This window comes from Neomonachus schauinslandi, chromosome 8 (genome assembly GCF_002201575.2).
Source record: "Neomonachus schauinslandi chromosome 8, ASM220157v2, whole genome shotgun sequence".
Classification (NCBI taxonomy): Eukaryota; Metazoa; Chordata; class Mammalia; order Carnivora; family Phocidae; genus Neomonachus; species Neomonachus schauinslandi.
Window position 1 is genome coordinate 85,655,463 of NC_058410.1, and position 21,472 is coordinate 85,676,934.

Genomic DNA, 21,472 nt, shown 5'->3' on the forward strand with positions numbered 1-21,472 from the left:
CCCAGACTTGGTTGCAGTGCCAGCCCTGGGCTCTTCACATGCCCCTGAGATGGAAACTATTATGTTATATTAACTCACCTGTTTACACACACTCTCCAAACACCGTTGACAGTCTCAAGCTTTAAGTAACATCTTTACACCTAAGAATCTTTGACAGGAATGGTTTAGGATTGAGAAAAAAATGTGAAGAGTAAACCTTGATAGGATTTGATAATAGAAATCCTACCTCACTATCTAGAAATAACCGGTAATGTTCAATGGTAAGAATTTGTTGTAAAAGGAAAAAGTGAATGAACAATGCAGTGGTCAAAATGAGTTAATTTCATTTAAATTTGGGTATATTATTAGGAATTAACTCTTGATTTATCACCTCCCCTTCCTACTCCTTTCTCTTCTCTGCCACTACCCACCTAATTCTGATGCAGCTGAAATGTGTTGTCCCAGAGTCAAGGAGACACACTTTCACTTTGCTCGGTGATCTCAGCAGAGACAAACCTGATAAGTAGGTGAAGACTGTACCTCCAGTTTCTACTTCAGTATACCACTCAATTGAGGAATTCTTTCCAGAGCCCTGGGGCCCTTGAGCTATCCTGGCCATGTTGGCCCTTGATCCCTTCATCGAAAATGTCCTGTCCCATGTTGTAGCAGTATTTCAGACGTTGTCAACAAGATGATAGACTCTGATTTGGCCTCCTTTGTTTTCTGCCAGTTCTTTAGTGCACTTCCAAATTCATTTTGGCGTCTCCTCAGGGTTGTTTTAGAAGTTGCTGTAGTTTTATTCTGTAGTCATCTGACAGCTCTGAACCCTCCACAGCACATCCTTAGCTCTCTCTGTTGACACTGTCTTTCAGGAAGTCTTTTAGGCCATAATTTCTTCATAGAAGCAATTTTGACAAGTTGACTTAGATGAGTATCAATTTTTTTGCCTAAAGAAAGATTGGAAAAAGTATAGGCGCTGAGCTTTATTCAGAGGCATCTAGTGAAAGCCCTGCCTCATCACCTTCTTCCCTTTAGCTTAAAACATCTGACCGTTTGAAAGAGTTAACTTTTTTTTATTATGTTATGTTAATCACCATACATTACATCATTAGCTTTTGATGTGGTGATCCATGATCTGTTGTTTTCGTATAACACCCAGTGCTCCATTCCTTACGTATGTGCCCTCTTGAATACCCATCACCAGGCTAACCCATCCCCCCACCCCCCTCCCCTCTAGAACCCTCAGTTTGTTTCTACATAAATGTTGCATATGAAAAAGCAGGGTTAAGTCGCTTCATGAACTTCATTTTGAGCCCTAGCACTCCCTTATTGCCTCCTGTCCTTTTATCTTCTCATTCTTATTCTATAAACAATGGCACATTGTAACTACTATGCCATAAATTCTACCAGAGGTAGTTTAACCGAAAGTGAATTAATTTAGCTTTGTTTTAAAGCAGTTATTGTAGATGGGGACTTTAAAAAATGTTTTTAGTGGTCTGCTTTCAGGAAAAAAAAATCTGGTATATGCTTTTGTGCTAAGGAAACAGTTGGTTTATTTTTTTAACTTCTTTAATATTTAGATTTTTAACTTCCTCAAGACTTAGATAAATTATGGACTCACTCTTTTTGTTCCAGTATTTTAAATGTATTCATTTTAACTGCAGCATTTTAAATGTGGCATTTTAAATGTATTTAGTTAATGTTAGTATTTTATAATTCCTGGATACATCTGCTTCAAATTCTCCTGAGTGTTACAACGCTAAGTAACTTATGTCCTTGGAAATATCTTTATTTTATGCTTTCTGTATTGGTGATATACAAAGTAACATGTCTTGTATGAACTCAGTGGCCTTTTTGTGGCCAGAAAAAGTGCACAAGTCTTATTAAAAATGAACTTGTTCTTAGGAAGTGGCTTAAAGTATAAAGAATGTAGTTTAAAAATGCATTATTTCAATTAACATTTTGAAATAATAACTATACCAAAAAGAAAGATTTTGAAAAACTTTACTTGAACTGGAATTCTCAGAGACTGTGGCATTCTGTGTCTTTACCTTGAGAATTTGTAACCTCTGAGCAAACATCTCTTGGGAGACAGAATGTAAGCAAACCCCAAATTTCACGTAAATCTTGTATTAATATTAAGCAGACACGTGACTTGTGGATAGCCCTGGTTTTATAATGTGCCATTTTGTTCTAGGTGGGTAACCCTGGGGAACCCGGCTTGAGGGGGCCCGAAGGAAGTCGGGGGCTTCCTGGCGTTGAAGGACCAAGAGGACCCCCTGGACCACGAGGCGTGCAGGGAGAGCAGGGTGCCACCGGCCTGCCTGGCATCCAGGGCCTTCCAGTGAGTGGTGGGCAGTCCCTGGGGTTTCCCTTTGGAGACGCCAGCTCACAGCCCTAGGAGGGGGGCTGGGAGCCAGGCTAGCCCAGACACCAGTGTGGGAGAGTTCTGCTGTAAATCCAGCCACCTGGCCACTTGCTGAGTCTGTCAGGTTACCATTTAACAATGTCTTCTTTATGGTTCTGTGTATAAACCATCTTTTTTTTTCCCCCCGTCTCAGGGTAGAGCACCGACAGATCAGCACATTAAGCAGGTTTGCATGAGAGTCATGCAAGGTAAATAAATCATAGTCTTGACTTTTGGTGTGCTTTAAAGGTGGGAGATTTTGAATAATATTATATTAATTGTTTTATCTAATTTTTTTGCCACAGAATAGCTTATAGCCTCAAAGAAAATTTTTATCTTTGTAGGTTAGCCCTTTTTTTTTTTAAGATTTATTTATTTTAGAGAGAGAGAGAGAGAGAAAGAGAGTGAGCACACGAGCCAGTGGGGGGAAGGGGCAGGGGGAAAGGGAGAGAGAGTCTTAAGCAGTCTCCCCACTGAGCAGGGAGCCCAGCACGGCACTCATCTCATGATCCTGAGATCACAACCCTGAGATCACGACCTGAGCCAAAACCAAGAGTCAGACGCTTAACCAACTGAGCCACCCAGGCGCCCCTGGGTTAGCCTATTTTTGTTCTTGGTTTTGTTTTTTGCCAAGGAGGTTAATTTACAAGAAAGCACACACACAAACACACACAAGCTTCCCCCCCCCCACCCTTTGGAACACAGATTCTCAGGTATCTTTCCCCTCCTTAACATCCTACCACTTAGTGTGTCCCTGGCACTGACCCTGGCTCTCTCTGTAGCTTATATGTGAAGTAACTGACAGTCTTCATGCCCATAAGAAGCATAAGGACATTATCTCTACTCATGTATCATGTATGTAGAAAACCAATAACTAGTATTTTACCAAAATGGGTGATATATTTTTACATTTGTTAACCTTTATCTAAATTCATTAGCTATAGCAATTGCTATATAGCTGTTTTAGAATTGGTCTAGTTCTAAAATCACATAGAAAAGGAAGAAATTGGGGAGACAGGAACTGGGGAGATCCTGTAACTTTGGGGCCTTCTAACAAATAATTACCTTATTCTAGTTGGAACCAATTCCGTCATGATAAATACTCTTCTTTTGCAAGCTCATGAGATAGTCTAATTTGTCTGGTAGACTTGTAGAGTTTTCCAGAATGAAATTGTCACTTCTATATTTGAAAGCCAATATAAGTCTCTTTATGGCAGACATTTAATCTTGAAAGGATATTTCAATTTTAAACGTTATATCCCTAGAAAATTATAATTTTATGCTAACTCTTACATAAGGCAAACTAGAATGCTCACATTTAAACAATTTTAAAATGTTCTTTAGAAATTTGTTTCCAATTCATAATCTCCTTCACACCTTTAAAAAATATTACACTGGCATATTTCCCTTAGAGTATTTCCATAGGAAAGGTTTCTTGCTCTTCATGGTTTCAGTGGATGATTCTTAATCTATTTAATGGTTCCTGAAAAAGCCCACACAGTTATTAATTTTTAAGACAGACTGTGAACATTCCCAAGAAGCGGGCTATTTTTAATGTCTGTTGTCTATTCCAAGCATGAAAAAACTTTTGAGAGGGGAATTTATAAGAAGTTGTGAATGCTCAGGATATTTTAGGTCACTTAATATCTTCAGACTGAAAATGTGGGGCTAGGTCTCAAATGCTCTCTCAATACTAATTCTGGACAATGTCCTTGGCTTTTAAAAAGCTTTGGGACATCCACTTCTCCCTCTGTTAAGAAACTCATTTTCTTCCCGTCCTGGGTTTTCAGATAACCAGCTGGGACTCAGGTGACAGACTCATCCTTTTAGAACACTACTCACCTGAAAGCTTTGCTGTGTGTGTGTGTGTGTGTGTGTGTGTGTGTGTGTTATCCCCCTGCCCTTGTCTCACAACAGCAGGACCAAATATATCCCAAAAGAGCTGAATAAAACAGCACCAGGGAAGCTTCTTGGCAGAAAGTCCATGGAAAGATGATCTAACTCTATTCACTTCCCACCACGAATTTTGAAGCTCTGGTGACACATTTAGAAAAAAAGACACTTGAAATAACCCCCCCCCTTTTTTTTTCATTTGAATCACTTTCATGTTTCTGACTTCTCTGGGCTGTTTTGTTTATTATCTTTTAGAGCATCTTGCTGAGATGGCTGCTAGTCTCAAGCGACCGGACTCAGGGGCGTCTGGCCTCCCTGGGAGGCCTGGACCCCCCGGTCCCCCGGGACCACCTGGAGAGAATGGGTTCCCAGGCCAGATGGGACTTCGTGGCCTCCCAGGCATTAAAGGCCCCCCTGGTGCTCTTGGTTTGAGGGGGCCTAAAGGTAAGCCATTTTGCCCGTCCTTTTTCAGATGTATCCACACATCCTGCCAAGCTCCAGATATCCTTTGAGACAAGGAGACGTATCATTCTCTTGTACCGTGATGATGGGAAAGATCAAAAAACTATTATACGACATCCTCTTGACCTTGCTGTGTGGCAACAAGAGACCAAAACCTAGAATTAAGGTCCCTTGATTTTCAGTACTGATCTTTTCCAGTTACCCTCTGCCTCAATCATAGTTCAAAATAAACTTTACAGGATCTCGTAAAGGATCATTCAGCCTTTTTTTTGAGACTCGAAAATCATTGTGGAGCTCTTCTAAGATGGCAGCCAGCCTTAGAATGTTTGTATCTGTTACTTAAACTAACAACATTTGTTAGCAGGTCAGAAGACATAAATTCTATGAATTGAGGCTGCCTCCCTCTTCTTTGAAAAAGTGACATTGGATATTTAGTTTTGATGGATTTTTTTCAGCTCAGAAGTACAATCGAACTTTTTTCCTTCTTTAACATGTGAGGGAATGTGAGAAAGTTTGTTTCTTCCCCTTTTATTGAAAGCAAGTGTTTTGCCAAAAAAAAAAAGTGTTGTGAGTGTGTTAGGTATTCAGCAGGCCCTGCGGAAGGACTGGTTGCCTCAGATGGTGTTTACTAGTTGAGGTGAGTATGTCAGCGTGGGGTGGGTGTGTGCCCTGGATCATTTACAGAGAGCGCTAAACAAAATGAGGAATTTCTATATCTTGGCAAGTGACTGACAGTTCTCTAGGGAGCTTCAGAAAGATGTGGGGCTTCAGAAACAAGAGAGGGGCTTTTTTTTTTTTTTTTTTTTTAATGGTGGTGCTCCAATTAGGGATAAATATTGTGGTGTGAAGGGTCAGAGGCCAAGCAAGCTGCCATTTTGGATCTATAAATGAATTGCTGATGTATTTGGCTAACTTCACTTTCAGCTGAAACAATTTTGTTAATTATATTTGTTTTTTGTTTTTTTTGGCATGTGCATTGCCGTATGTGAAAAAATGAGCACTAATTGGAGTCTCTTGTGAGGCTGGCCCAATTTCCAAGCTCTCAGAGGCTGGACAAAATCAAATATGGAGAGAGCTCAGAGCTCATCTTAAAGAGAACCGAGTATTTTCTTTGAAAGGATCACATCGCCACCCATCTTTGTCCTGATTTTAGCTCCTGGTTCAGGAACTCACGAGTAGGTCCTCCCTCTGTGCTTAGTCCCCATTCATTCTGTTCACAATTTCTAAGAAACTCTGCTGCCTCGAGTGGGTTGTTGACGTCCTTGTTTCTGTGGCACCAGAGCCCACCGTGACTCCTCAGTCCTTCTTGTTAGTTCCCTTCAGACAGTGGTTCCGAGAGAGCCGGTACCTGGAGGCTGGAGTGTCTGCACCACCAGGGACCCTGTCTGGGATACAGATTCCCCAGCCTGCTCCGGTCCCACTGATCCGAGACTCTGCAGGTGGGGCCCAGCAGTCTGTGTTCTAACAAGCCTCCAGATGAATCTGATGCTGCTAAATGCACCATGTAAAGCAGTCACCCATTTTCCTGCTGAAAAGGAACACCTTGTAGGGGCTATAGAAATCACAGCCCTCTGTTTTCTTTGGCTAAAAGGAAGTCTCCATACGTGGGGCAGAACTTAACTTTGAGTTAGTAAGAGAACTCGCCTGAAGTCCCATTTCATGTTCTAAGAAGTAAGAATGTCCATGTCTACTTACTATGCTGGTAGAGACTGCCTAAAGCCGCGTTTCTCAGCCTGGGGCGCACCGTGGAATCATCTGGGGAGCTTTAAACACTGTCCACAGCTCAATCCCATTCCCAGAGATTCTGACTTAATAGGTCTGAGCAGCAGGATTTAAAAACATTCCCATGTGATTTTAATATACAACCAGGGTTGGGAACAATAGGAAACAAAGGTGAAATGTTCAGGAAGCTTCCTGGGAAGCTCCTAGCAGCACTGAATTTTCAGTGGCTGTGTTGGGCTGACTTGGATCTAGCAGATGAACCTTATTTTGAAGGGGAGAAACATATATTTCTGTATTTGGAACCCGGAAAGTGCCCCTGGCACAGAGTTTATTCATCAAGCATAGTTTGATTGTATAAGGGACTTCCCCCTAATGCTTCTTCAGTATTTAGGACATAGTCCATAATCTAGAAAAGATACAGTCTTTTTTCTTTTCTCTAAAGGACTTTTTCTGCCCACCCTCCTCCATCCCTTTATTTTCACTGGGTTCTTTTAAAGCAGCATCTTCTCTGTTTTACTTCTTGAAATTTGGGGTGTGGGAAGAAAGGAGTACTATCCTTGGATTTAAATGAGGGCTGTCACAAATTTGGAAATGTATGATTCCAGGTAACCAGACTTGACCTTTCTTGTTCTACCACATACATTATAACAGTAATATTTAATTGAAAACATATAATGTACCACTAGTCAAAGGTTACAGATCAGTTCTTCCTGGAGAACAAATACTCCAGCATTTGAAACTTAAATGTTCAGCCAGTTTGAGAAGAGATGTATTTCAGTGTCACCTGTTGCCTTTTTCCCATGCCTAATAAAGGGGTAGTCTGAGTCTTGCTCACCATATTACTTTAAGAGTCTTTTCCCAAGGAAATTACTACATAAATAATGAACAAATAAATTTTACTAAAGCTTTTAGCAGTTCAAACTATGTCTTTAATAAAATAATTTTTTTCCTATAAAACTGGTCTGCAAAACACAGTGAAACATTTTCAGTAGGAGTTTGTAGATGCCAGAAATCATACTCAAATCTTAAATCATATTTATATATATTTTTTGTTTTTCATTGACATATTCTGTGCAATATTATACAAACAGGGCCAAGACCCATGCTGCATGTACATTTTATATGTATACTCAAGCAGAAACATGAGAGATACCTAATTGGCTTTATGTTCACTTTGTTTAGTATTAGTCTTTTGTGTCATAAATACTATTTTTAAATGTTGATGGTTTGGATTAATTTTAAATCCCTTTGAGTAAGGCTATATATCAATTTTTTGATACTTCAGTGAGTCAGACAGATGTGTCGATATGTAAGTGATGGCATGAGAAAATACACGTCATTACTGTAACACTTTTTTTCGGTATTAATCTGCTTGCATGGGGTCGGAGTATCAGTTATAGCTTTCAAATAAATGAAATAAACTGCAACTATGGAGCAATGAGAATTTCTTTCGTTTTAGCCACTCCGTTCAGAGGGAGCTGTTTTGCTACTTACACTGCACATTTCCCTTTTTACCTTATCTAAAGCTCATTTTACAAGCTCGCTCTATTTTTCCACACAGTAGGCTAGCGAATAAAAGTGGACTTTAGTTCCCTGAGCCAGTTTTCAGACATGTCAAAAGAAGACATGATCAGGGTTTGAAGAAGCGGATGGACCCTGGGGATCCCAGAGCCCGGCCGCAGCTCTGTCTGCTGCCACGCACCTCTGTCCTGGAGCCCACCTAAAAATTGTGTTTCTATGACCGACAACCACAGGGCAGCATCAGCACCAAGACAGCAGTCTTCTTCCTTGCAAGCGACATTTTAAAGGGGATGTGGCTTCATGCCAGAATGTGTTTAACTTTCACTGTCTGCGTGAAAGTTACATTTCAATTTATAATCTTCATCTCCTGTCTTCAGAAAATGTGGCACATTTATTGGTTCTCTTCTCGTTGCTAGCCTCCAGAATTACAGGGATATGACATTTAAATTGCTAAGTTAACAAGAGCGCTTAAGTTGTTAGTTTTTAAAATGCTAATTGTCGTATCTTCCTAATATAGTAAGGCCATATTGATGAGGAGGATAAAAAAAAACAGCTTATGTGAGTATGAGTTCAACTTGAGCTCTATATCCTTATGCAGTATTTATATATAAATATAGTTGATTCATGATAAAAATATTCATACAAGGACATTCACAGCCAACATCAAAGTACGGTGACTATTTAAACATTCACTTCATAGAGATTTTTTTTTTGCTATTTTGGCATGCATGCTTTTGTTTTTTAAATTATAACAAACTTGACTTAATATTGAATAAAGTTGGGCCGAGACAAATGTTTGGAAAAAATGATTATGTATAGAATCTTGCAAAATGCCACTGAATCTTCTGAAAGAGTAGTAGGATAATAACATAATACTATACCAACGGGATAGTAGAATAATGTCTTCTACTAGGAGCCATAAACGTCATCTAGGAGCAGTTGACTAGGTATTAGGGCACTTTGTTAATGAGGCCAAGTTTCTGGGTTTCTCTGCAGGAGCCAGGATAATTAATGAAACTTGGTTCTGTGGCTTCTGAATCCCCAAATTCAATCAACTGTCTTGCAAATACACATGGTTGGTTGTAATCCAAAGCACATTCCCTGTAAATAGTGAATCACAAGTGAAATGTAGGCACTTGTGGTAGCACATTTTAAATTTTGAAAATTCATTAATTTACTTTCAGTGACACTAAATTTACAGTGTTTGAGAATTTAAAAATATACGAAAAGATATTTAGCGAAGAGTTTTTTCTCCCACCACCCCGGTCTCCTATCTGCCTAGATTCCTTTATCCTCCCCATTAGGTAATCACTTTTATGAGTTTCCTACATATCCTTACCAGTGATGAGGTACAATATATGGTTACATACATTCCCTACAGCCTTTTAGAAACAAGTCTTTTTGCCCTTTAGTAATGATCTGGACCTTGCGTTTTTTTCAGTGAACAATAGGTCTTGAGATCGTTTCAAAGAGCTTCCTGGTTCTTCCTAGCTGCATAGTATGCCATTCTGCGGAAATAGCATAGTGCATTTAAGCCTCTCGTGGGCATTTAGTGTCCAGTCTTCTGCCATTACGGCAAGGCTGCCGTGGAAAACACTATTTCATTTTTGTGTAAATATCAACATAACCTCTTTCTATGATAAATTCCTGGAAGTGGAATTGCCAGGTAAAATGGTACTGCCATTTGTAATTTTGATAGACACTGTTAAGTTATCCTCCAAGAGACTGTCCCAATTTGCAGTCTTATTAGCAATATGTAATAATGTGTTTTTCCACAGACCTGCTAGCATAGGTTTGATTCAACTTTGGAATTTTTGCCTATCTTACAGTTCAAAGTAGCTTTCATGTTATTTTTTAATTTCCGTGTATTTTGATGTGAGAGTGAAGTTGAGGAATTTTTCATATATTTCAGAGCTATTTTTGTTTCCTTTTAGCGACTTTCTTGCTTATATATTCTTTTTTGTTGTTGTTGACCTTTTTGTATTGATTTTAGGAACTCTTCTTCATATTTTGAATCATAGCAGAAAGGCCAGCTCAAATCTGAAGTTATAAAATAATTTTCCCTTGTTTTCTTCTGATTCTTAAATTTCATTTAAATATTTGATCCACTTGTAATGTATCCTGGATTATGTTGTGAGGAACAGAGTCAACTTTATTTTTTTTTTCCAGCTGGCTACCTACTTTTTCCAGCACCATTTATTGACTTACTTGACTGCTTCCCCCGTTAAGATGGCACATATATTACAAAACAAAATCCTGTATGTATCGGAGCCTGTTTTGGGGCTGTTTCACTGGTCTATCCATTCATGTACCAGTACCACCCCATTTTAATTGGTTTAATATGCGGTAGGATTAATTCCCTTCATGTAGCTTTTCTTTTTGGAGTTTTTACGGCTACTCTGGTTTATGCATTTTTCTGTACAAACTTCAGAATCCCCCTTTTCGGTTAAAAAAAATCTTTTTATTGGGATCATGATGAAACTTCAGCTTAGGGAGAACTACACCTTTGTGTGATGATGTCATTCCACCTAAGAATAGTTGTCAAGTCCTTTTGTATCCTTTAGAAATGTTATTTTTTTAATGTTGGATTTGCATATTTCTGATTAAACTTATTCCTTGTTATTAATTTAATTGCTATTATAAATGGGATATTTTTTCACTACATCTTAGTTCTGGTGGTTGTTTGTATATATGAAAACTACTGATTTTCATATATTAATTTTGTGTCTTGCTACTTTACTGAATTCTCTCATTGCTTGTTGTAGATTTTGAGTTGCTTTTCAAGGATTTAAGATATACACTGATACCACTTAAAAAGAGGGATGTTTTCGACTCTCAAACCAAATGACAAATACTAGTGATAAAGTGGGCATCTCTGTGATGTTCTATGGGTAATGAAACTGCTTCTCGTGTTTCCCATTCAGCATTATGCTAACTCTTGGGTTGAGGTAGATATATTTTATCATGTTAAGGAGGTAGCTTTTGATTCTTATTTTACTGAATGTTGATCATTTGATATTTGATTTAGTTTATCATTTGATGAATATGATTATTAGATTTTTTCCCCTTCGATCTCTTCATATAATTGACTGAAGTTTTGCCTTGTTACATATTTACTACAACCTAGTTTGTGGCAATATCATGACCTTTTGCTTTCTCAATGCTGGGTTTGCTTAAAGTTTAAAAATATGGAACTTTCTTTTTATAGACATATAGAAAAATAACATTTCTCTAATGAAATGCAGGTGACTTGGGAGAAAGGGGGGAACGTGGCCCTCCTGGAAGAGGTCCTAAGGGCTTGCCTGGAGCTACAGGTCTCCCAGGTAAGTGTGTTATATGGCAGCACGGGGTTGAGAAATTGGTAGCAAGTGGGCAGTCTGAATTGGATACCATTTTAAAGATTTGCTCTTTGATTACTTAAGCCTGTAACAATAACGGCTGGCACAGATTTTTCAAGAGCAACTTTAATGAAGAGTCAAATGATTTGTAAATGATGCCTGTGTTCCTCATGAGAAAACAAGTATCAGGGCTTAAAATATTAATTTCTTGAATAGATGATTTAAAAAAATCGTGTCAAGGTCCAGCCACAATGCACTCGTTAGAAAATTCTGAATGAATGAGGTCCTATCCATTGTCAGCCTCGTTGATAGTTTTCTGTTTATTTTTAACCAGAAAGAGCAACAAGAAAATCCAAGTTTTCAAACTACTCATGTTGCATAGGGAGTAACTGAAATCTTATTTTAAAAGCTCCTGTTTCAAATATCCAGACCCTCCAGAAACCCATATCCCAAAAAAATAAATAAAATAAATAAACCTGAACATTCCTATTCATATAACCACAAAGAGCCATGCACAAGCCGGGTATCACAGCTGTGTTGGCTGAGGCGACAAAGTTGCCTCTGTGTGAAGAGCCTGGATTCGCTCACTGGGCGTCTGTTCTCTCTTTACACACTGGCTACTCTGTCCCCTCAGCTCAAGCTGCCACCCACTCCTCCGCTGGGAAATGACCTACCAGCCCAACCCCAGAAGCAGCAGAGCAGGGTGGAAAGTCAGTTGGGTCTGAGGGCATGAATGACATGCAGCCTCCCAGCGAACCCTTACAGCTGCCGGGGTGGTGGCTAAGGAAGGCTCCCAAACCCTGGAGCTGAGGAGTCAGGGTGAGAGGTTCTGCAGAGAAAGGGTGGTCCACGCTTCCACAGTGGATTTGGAAAACTTGGTGTAGGGAAATTTAGAAAAAGAAATGCTCATTTTCTAATTCTGACAGAGGCTTACCTATTCAATCATGACTCTAATTGCGGCCAAAAACACTGCTTTTTCATTATCCATTTCATTGCTCCTGGGAATTGCTTTCTCATTAAATTTTTTTTTTTTTTTAAATACTAATACATTTGGAGATGGCTCAAACACTGCTTTGCTAAAGCTGTGATTCATGGGTCTGTCAAGATGCTTTCACAAATTGATAAATTTTCGTGATTAGGAAAGGAAGTTTTTATGATTGGAAAAGGAAAGAAAATCTGGTTGAAGCTACATGGGACCAAGAGAAGATTTCAGTGTATGATAAAGTCTACATTCATTGATGGATGTTTAGAAGAGGAAAGGGAAATAGAATTTACTGAGTGCTTTCCTCCTTTATCAGTGGTAGCAGTAGGTGGTTTAAAGTTGATAAAAATACCGTTACAATTCACTTATCTGTATATTGTAGCATTGCCTTACAATTTCTCTTTCTCCTTCTATTTTGTTGACAAATCACGTAACAGTTCTCAGACCAGCAACTTGCATTCTTGGCAAGATTTTCCTTTATCAGAAATATATTATCATTTCTGATGACTCTTAGTTTCAAAAACTCTGTTGATAAACCATGTTTTAGGTTTCAAATGAGAAGACTGAGGCAGACCCAGCTCTGTAAGTTCAGTGTCCCAGGCTGTTGTGAGGGGACACATTATTCCCCACATGCAGTCACCCACTCAGATGTGCTGACTCTGACTGGGAGGGCTTTACATGTGCTCTTGGGCCTTTGCTCTCCCAAAAAGGGGCTTCCCTGATTTGCTTTTTAGTACATGAGACATTTGTGTGTGGGCACAGTGGTTAGGGCGGGACGAGCTCATCACTGGCAGTTCTGCCTGGTCCTCATCTAGTCTCCCTTATGAAAAAATCAACTTGTTATAGCTGGTCTTGGATTTAATACTTAAATATGATTTGTTAAAAACATTTATGGGCTATTTCAGGACTGCTGCACTTGTCCTTTGCCTTTTCCTTTCTGCCTTTTGCCAGTCCTTGCCCCTTGCTTCCTGGTACCACTCCGAAATCTGGTCTTCTTGGTCTATGCTTTGGTTATATTTCTTGAAGGATACTGACATTACTTAGTGGGAAATCTGAGTTTCAGGTTATATTTTACAAGTTTGGGCTACCTTTCAAAAGCATGCAGTTTCGCAAGTGCTTTAGCACACAGGCACAAAGGGTTTATGTTTCCCCCAGTCCCTGAGGCGCCAGCCGGGTACTTTGGTTTTCTTTGGTTTTTAGGTCAGCTCACATTCTCTCCTCTACACTATGAATATGCTTAGCTAACAATTTCTCGAATCCATCAGTCCCCAAACAAGAGCTCTTTGGGTCATTCCTCCCCTTAAGCTAGTACTGGGAAAGTGGGCTATTTGGGAGCTCCACAGTTCAGACATCCTGGGTTCAAATTTTGACTCTGTCACTTACTAGCTCTATGACATTGGGTGACTTCCGACTCCAAATCATAAATGCAAAGTACTGGCTCACAGTAAATTATTGAACGAGTTCACTGTCCACTGAGAGACTGGGCTTTTTAATTTCCCTGGCAGAGCCTGGAATGTGATTAGGAATGTGGTTTCTGGTCTCTCACAAACACAATAGTAATAGGACTTCAGGGACTGGAGGAACTTCCAGTAGCACTTGGTGCAGGGACTTGTCTGGTACCTAAAAGAAACATCCTGCAGAACAGGACATCCCGCAACCTTCCTTGTTGTCCCTTAATTTGGACTTGGATTCGGGACTTAAATCCTCCTGGATGAAAAAAGTTCATTTGATCATTCTTCCTGAAGCAAACATATCTGTATATTTGGAAAAAAAAATGTAACTAATACATTAATTATTTATCAGTTATCAGAATTCCTTTGCTCTTCATGGACGGTTTTAGTTCTTTGTCTCCTCTCCATATCGTATCTCACTGTTCAGTGTTAAGTATCATGTGGCCCTTTGGGGCTGTAATGGTACATTGCTTCCTATGGCCGTAGATCATTATGATAACCGCCACGCTGACTATCGTTTTGGCTGAAGTGCTCTGTTGTCTGAAGAGTACCCATGAATCCTCCAGTGTGTTTCCCACAGCCGGAGGGAGGCAGAATGGGTATTTAGGAAGGATGGGCTCTGGAGCCAAGCTTGCAGAGTGCATACATGGCTGTCACTTACTTGCAGCTGCTTCACCTCTTAGCACTTCGGTTTCTCCTCCGTATCACAAGGTTAATAACCACATGTACCTTCTAGAGTTATTTAGGAGGATCTATGTACATGTTAATACATGTGAAACACTTAGAACAGTGCCTGGCATATGGCCAGCATGCTGCAAACTTAGCTATTATTATTTTGTATTCCTCTGTTTATGTTTGAGGAAATACAGACTTAAAAGTTCACCTGCTCTGGGGCGCCTGGGTGGCTCAGTTGGTTAAGCAGCTGCCTTCGGCTCAGGTCATGATCCTGAAGTCCCCGGATCGAGTCCCGCATCGGGCTCCCTGCTCCGCGAGGAGCCTGCTTCTCCCCCTGACCCTCCCCCCTCTCATGTACTCTCTCTCTCTGATTCTCACTCTCTCAAATAAATAAATAAAATTTAAAAAAAAAAAAAAAAAAAAAAAAAGTTCACCTGCTCTAACAAAGGTCTCTCAGGTAATAAGTGGCAGAGGCAAATATTCATACTTTCTAGGTCCAGGTTCATGTAGTAGACAAAATGTTGAGCTGACTGTCTAGTAATGTGATTCGTTTGTCTTCGCCACTCTAGCCATATAACTTCAGCAAGTCCCATAACCACTTAGTGTCTTGATTCCTTTTCACCTCTCTCACAGAGCAGAGTGGATCACATTAGAGATACCCGGGACTTTAGATGCCCTCAACCCCCCACCCCCACCTTCGGTTTCTTCCCACAGGCCTTTGGTGGTATGGCTTGATTGGGTTGTCTCATTAAGGGTAACTCTCTATGCCCTACTGCCACTTAACTTGCCTACTTGGGACCAGTTCCTTGACGCTCTGAGGATTTTAAGGAAACATATTTAATAATAGGTCCTGATCTCCACTGTGCATTCAAACTCATGGGGGGAAGAAGCCAGTTCAATAAGGACTCATATGTATGTGACCACCAGGAATGTAGCTTGTAAACTGACAAGCTTTCCCTTCTTGGACGAGGAGAGAAGGGCAGAGCTGGCTTTGTGCAGGGTCACACTAGGCAACTGGGCTATTTAGGTTTCTTATGCAAAATTTGCACAGAGGTGAGCTTTGCTTGTGAATATTGAGTGGAAAAAACCCCAACAAGCCCCAAACCAAGGGCACACGCAGTTTAGGCTGGTTTAGCAGTAGCCATTTATCCTATTTCCATCACTGCAGCTATTTTATTTGGCTTTGGGGATCTTATATAAATAAACGGCTTTATGCCAATTCCTTAAACATATGCTTTGTCAAACACCACAAAAGTAAGCTCAGTGTAAGGTGAGAAATGTAAGGAAGTCCCTGGAACATACAAACATTTTACATAACCCGTGGATAAATCACCAAATTAATGCTGAAAATCACTTTCAGGTTTTTTTTTTCTTTTTTTTTAAGGCCTTTATACACAGTCCCTTTCACTCTGCGGCCTGTATTAGATCCTTCAGAATGTTCCAGCGGGGACTGGTCTCCATCAATGTAACATGACTACCCTCTAGTGTTCGCACAGAGAATGACACAGACATTCATTTTTAAAAATAACGAAATATTTGGCCGTAACGTTTTTATAGGTCCTTGAAATTTCAGAAAACTGTGTAATCATTAGCTAGTTAGTGCAGCTAACACACCCACGAGGGAGACAAAGCAGAATGAAAACACTTCAGATCTGTTTTCTTCTGAAGAGTTGGAGGGTAGTTTATAGATACTCGCTAATGCAGCTGCTGGACTTCTTGAATGATTTGGACTGTGACATAGGGTCACCCCAAAATTACATCCTAAACAGTAACAAGAACATTTGAGAGTAAATGCCCAGGGTGCGGACTCACCAGAAATTGATGATGATCTGTTATGTGACAGCTGGGTTTTTTTCCTCTGGTCATTTCTACAGGACAAAACCTCAGAAAAAATATCTTTAGTTTCTTATGATAGAGCTCCAGAAGAATCAGTACTACTCTTGGTTATTGTGCCTCTTTTTACTCCCTAGTCAATTCAGGTGCAAAAAATTAAACAAAAAACACCCTCCCACCCACACATGCCGGCACGCCCACGCGCAATCGCGCACACACCTTGGCAGAATTAGCTCATCAGTGGGTATGGAAATATGGTTGGGTTAGAGTAGCGGGGAAGGGCCCTTGTTTCTAGCTGCAACACCCTCTAGCTGTGTGACGTTGGACGATTATTTAGCCTTAACTCTCAGTTCACACAAGAGGAAAATAGGATCAATAATGAGCACAGTTCATGGCCATGGTAAAATGGAAATATTTTATAAGTGTTAATGATGATGATGACAGTGACATCCAGAGCTCCAGAGGGTCAATTGCTGTATTTGCCCAAGGGAGAATTGGACTAGATGTACTTTACATAAAGTAAATCGAGGGTACACAGGATGGCCTCATCAACTCTTTCCTCAAAGGATGAGCAGGAATCTGGAATAAAGGCAGCAAGGGAAAAACCTCTCCTGGAATGTGTAGTGATGGGGAATCACATATGAAAACCTAAAAAGCTTTCCTTCTGCTTTCTTTTTTTTCCCAAATATTTTATTTATCCATTTGTCAGAGAGAGAGACACACAGAGAGAGCACAAGCAGTGGGGAATGGCAGAGGCAGAGGGAGAAGCAGACTCCCCGCTGAGCAGGGAACCCGATGCAGGACTCGATCCCAGGACCCTTGGATCATGACCTGAGCCGAAGGCAGACTCTCAATGACTGAGCCACCCAGGCGCCCCTTTCCTTCTGCTTTCTAATATTGTTGTGTAGTAGAGAATAAATTCCCTTAAGTTTAAGGTTTTAGGCAGGAGGCTGGCTGTACAAATGTTCAATAAAAATTTGAATTAGTTGGTAACATGTAGAAACGGAGAGACCTATTCCAGAATGCAGCTTCTAGCTTTCCTTGACAATTAGCAGAGGTTCTGCAGGCTCCGGTGCGTCTTCCCTCATGGCAGCTGTTGGCTGGAGCCGAGCTGCCCCAGGCCCGTCCTCCCTGTTGCCTCCCTACCACCAATGGGGAGTTCTCATTACATCAGTTTTCTTCTTGTAAAGACTGCAGGGCATTTCTTTACTACCTTAAGGGCCAGCCAACTTTTTCTGTAAAGGGCCAGAGTTTTTGGATCTGTGGGCCCTGCAGGCTCTGTGGAGGTTATACAGCTCTGCCCTTGTAGTGAAAAAGCAGCTGTCGGTAATATATACACAAATGGCCATGGCTCTGTTCTAGTAGAACTATGTACAAAAATAGGGGTTGGCTCATGGGCTCCCCTCTGTTCGCCCACCCCAATCTGCCTTACCCACTTTGCCTCTGGGGTCATTTGGTTTGTGACCTCTCTTTTGGGCATTTTTCTCCTCTTCATCTTGATTTGATTTTGTGAAGGCAGACCTGGTATGTCTCCATGGGAATAGTGCTGCTCCTAAAGTTATGAAAGTTACCCTTTATGTGCCCCTTTATCTGTCCTAGCTTTTAAACCTTAAAAGAGCAACTTTGAACAACTGCTTGTATCAGGAGACCTGAAGAGGCTCTGCTAGAGGCTTATTTATAGGTGCTCTTGATTAGGGAAAGACTTTCTCAGGGGCCTGGTCTTTAGAGGAAAACACAATCATCTGCTTCACTACAACTTAATATAGTTAAATGGAGGCTTATGGGATACATTAGGGGAAATTACTTACATCTCTGCTTATCTACAGCCTTGAGATGGCTAGAATCAAAGATAATTCTCTTAAAACTTAATAATATGTTGTTCTGTCTTCTTGCTGTGTGTGGATCTAATTGAGAGAATCACAGGAAGAATGAGATCTTACATACAAAGTAAGATCTCTAATCTATCTTCCTTCTAAAAGTATGTGAGAGGGCACCTGGGTGCCTCAGTCTGTTAGGTGTCTGCCTTTGGCTCAGGTCATGATCCCAGGTCCTGAGATCCAGTCCGCTGTTGGGCTCCCCGCTCAGTGGAGAGCCTGCTTCTCCCTCTCCCTCTGCTGCTCTGCCTACTTGTGCTTGTGCTCTCTGTCAAATAAATAAATAAAATCTAAAATAAATGAAAAAATAAATGAAAGTGAGATATATGTAATCAGATGACTTAATAAGACCAGACCACTATAATAAGACCAATAAAAGACACGTGTAATAAGACCACGAAAATAGAAAAAGAAAACTAAAATCACTGGGAGAGAAGGAAAGTAAATCTAAGCAAATACATAATTGAACATGTTCACTGTCTGGCTGAATGGCCGAGGTAGGATGGCTGAGATGGAATGAGGATCTCTATGAAACTGTATCATCATGGCATATACAGTTTGTCTCACACTGGTTTCTTCCCGCCATCTTTACGCTAATAGTGCTAAAACACTGCTGGTATGATGGGGTGCGTAAACGTTCAGCAGAAATTCCTGTTATGGGGTACTCTGCTTCAGAGAATGTGCCCCATGGGGTGACCAAACAACCTTTGAACATGACAAAGGGAGAAAATGCTCCCAAGGAACTCAGGCCATGATACAGTTCATGTAGGCGTGAACCCCTGATGAGAAAACATCTGGGAAGTTTGCAGGTGCATTGCACAGGCTTCTAAGACATCCATCAGTGATATCCTCATAATCATAATAGCCCCTGTTTATTAGATGCTTTCAGGCATGGAAGTTAGTTTTGAGGAAGGTATCGTCCCATCTTGGAGATGAAGAAACTGAACATTTAGTGACTTGCTAATGTCACCCTACTCACAAATGCCAGAGCAAGAACTTAGAGCTATCTGTCTCTAAATCCTATGCTTCTAACCACTGAGCTATACTTGGACTCCCTGTCTGGAGACAGATCACCGGTTAGGGATGATGCCGCTGGAGAAATACAGTGTGAGCCACAAGGAGAGTTGTGTGCATACTTTTAAATCTGCTAGTAGCCACATTATCAACGTCAAAAGAATCAGGTGAAATTAATTTTAATAATACAGTTTAACCCATTGCGACCAAAATATTATCATTTTATCATGTAATAAGAACAAAAATTATTAATGAAATATATTTTAATTTTTCAAAGTCCAGGTCTGTTTTACACTCTTACACTTCATCCCAATTTGACTTAGCCACATTTCAGTGCTCAATAGACATTTGCGGCTAGAGGCTACCGTACTGGAGATGCTGAGGCCTCCTTCCGTTTTTAATTTCTAAGAAACCCAAGTCCAGCGAAGGAATTTTATCATCATCATCATCATCGATCTTCATCCATCATTTCCAAAAGCACTTACTAAGGCCCTGTGTGCACCCCGCTGGGCTGGGGGAGGGAGTCTGGGGCCTTCGGCCAGCTCACAGCCTTCGGGGTTCTCCTGTTCACATGTGCAATCGTTTGTGTTTCAGGTGAACCAGGTCCTGCCAGCTACGGGAGGAATGGCCGGGATGGCGAGCGAGGCCCCCCAGGGGTGGCAGGAATTCCCGGGGTACCTGGTCCCCCGGGCCCTCCTGGCCCTCCTGGGTTTTGCGAGCCAGCCTCCTGCACCCTGCAGGCTGGGCAACGGGCATTTAGCAAAGGGCCCGATCAGTGAAAAGCTTAGTGCCACGTGGCTGTCTGCATAAACCATGCCTGGCAAAGGAGCGTGGAGGAGAAACACCACCGAAGCCGAGGCAAGAAACGATGCATTACCATCAACGTTATTACATAAGTCTTAATGACAGATTTAAAACAATGGTGCTATTCAATAAATCCTCTTGCTTTGCCCCTGGAGGGGAGACAGGAGAGTCATCAGATAAAAACAAAAACAAAACCCCAAAACCCTCCCTTTAAATAAATTTATAATCCTATTCCCGGGATGTTGAACTTTAGCGCGCCGTACATGTGTGACCCGTCGTGGGCCACTGTGCCAATAAAGAAGGACAACTGTTTGGTTTTCCTTAGCTGGAGTAGTTCTTTTCCTTTTTTATTTAGATGTTCTCAGATTACTGTTTCGGTTATATAGAGGATTATCAGACCAGTGAGGAAGAAACCTCACTGTAGTCACTAGAACTGGTGCTTAAAATGCCCGGCAGTGTGTCCTCTCGGGAGCCGTCCGCAATGATTTCCTTACGTCACGTGTTGGTTTTTGTAGTCAGCCTGGATTTTTGTTGAACTGTACTGTATCCCAAACCCATTAATGTTTTGAGCTCTTCTATGTGAAGCAAAGAAGGAATTTTAATATCCTGACATTCGTAAGTTTTAATGAGGTTATTTATTTTCAAGGTTTGAGGTAACATCCCTGGTTGTACCAAAGAAGAAATAAATATGATTTCTTAATCTCTTGTATGTTTTCTTATAAATAATCATGTTCAATGAAGTCACTGAACTTATTTAGATACATTGAAAAATTTCCAGTTACTGGTATTTCTATAGGCATGTTTATAATAGTAGTGCTTTTTCTCTATGGAGAAATTTAAAAAAAACCCTTCCTGTTCCCTAAGGGGTGTTACCCTGGGGATAGAAGTTCTTTGTGTGTACGTGTGCAGCGTGCAGGAGAGCTTCAAGGACCTTTTCGAAATTTTAATGAAAGCTATGGGGCCATCATCCCAGGAAAACACATGAGTGCATCTGTACAAACATGTTGGCAGACTATTTCAGACTTCATTTCAGACTTGGTTTCTAGGTTAGGAACCACTGCTTTTGTGTCAATGGTTAGCACCTTCCTATTCAGAACTTCACTGCTGCAAAAATGATTTATGTTTCACCATTTTCCACCATTTTTCGTAGACATTTTATGACGACAGCTCAGCTAAAGCACTGTATTCTTATCAATAGGATAGGTATTGCCTGACCACTCAAGCACTTTCTTACTATTTACATAGTCACATTGACTGGCTATTTTATTGACATTTCTATCAACTATTGATCAGACTTAATATATTAATTCTATGTCACAGTAACTTCTCCCAGGGGGATGGCACAGTGCTCAAAACAGTCAATATCTCCAGTTGGTTTATGGAATTCAGTTATCTCAAATCAAGGGGGCGTGAGCCCTAATAGGATCCTTGATACCAATTTTTTTCTTTTGTGTACTTGCTATACATTTAAAAATTTTAGCCCTGTTTGGCTAAATCAATCATTATTTAATTTGTAT

At 40.6% G+C, this 21,472-nt stretch overlaps 1 protein-coding gene across 1 annotated transcript in view; it reads left to right on the forward strand.

Moving 5' to 3' along the window:
- COL9A1 (collagen type IX alpha 1 chain) overlaps positions 1 to 19,930 on the forward strand; it is an 83,044-nt gene extending 63,114 nt beyond the window's left edge. The window contains exons 35-39 of the mRNA XM_044917214.1: positions 2,177 to 2,323; positions 2,541 to 2,595; positions 4,535 to 4,723; positions 11,230 to 11,307; positions 19,746 to 19,930. Coding sequence (XP_044773149.1) covers positions 2,177 to 2,323; positions 2,541 to 2,595; positions 4,535 to 4,723; positions 11,230 to 11,307; positions 19,746 to 19,930 — 654 coding nt within the window. The remainder of the gene's footprint in view (positions 1 to 2,176; positions 2,324 to 2,540; positions 2,596 to 4,534; positions 4,724 to 11,229; positions 11,308 to 19,745) is intronic.
- Positions 19,931 to 21,472: the final 1,542 nt, after the last annotated feature.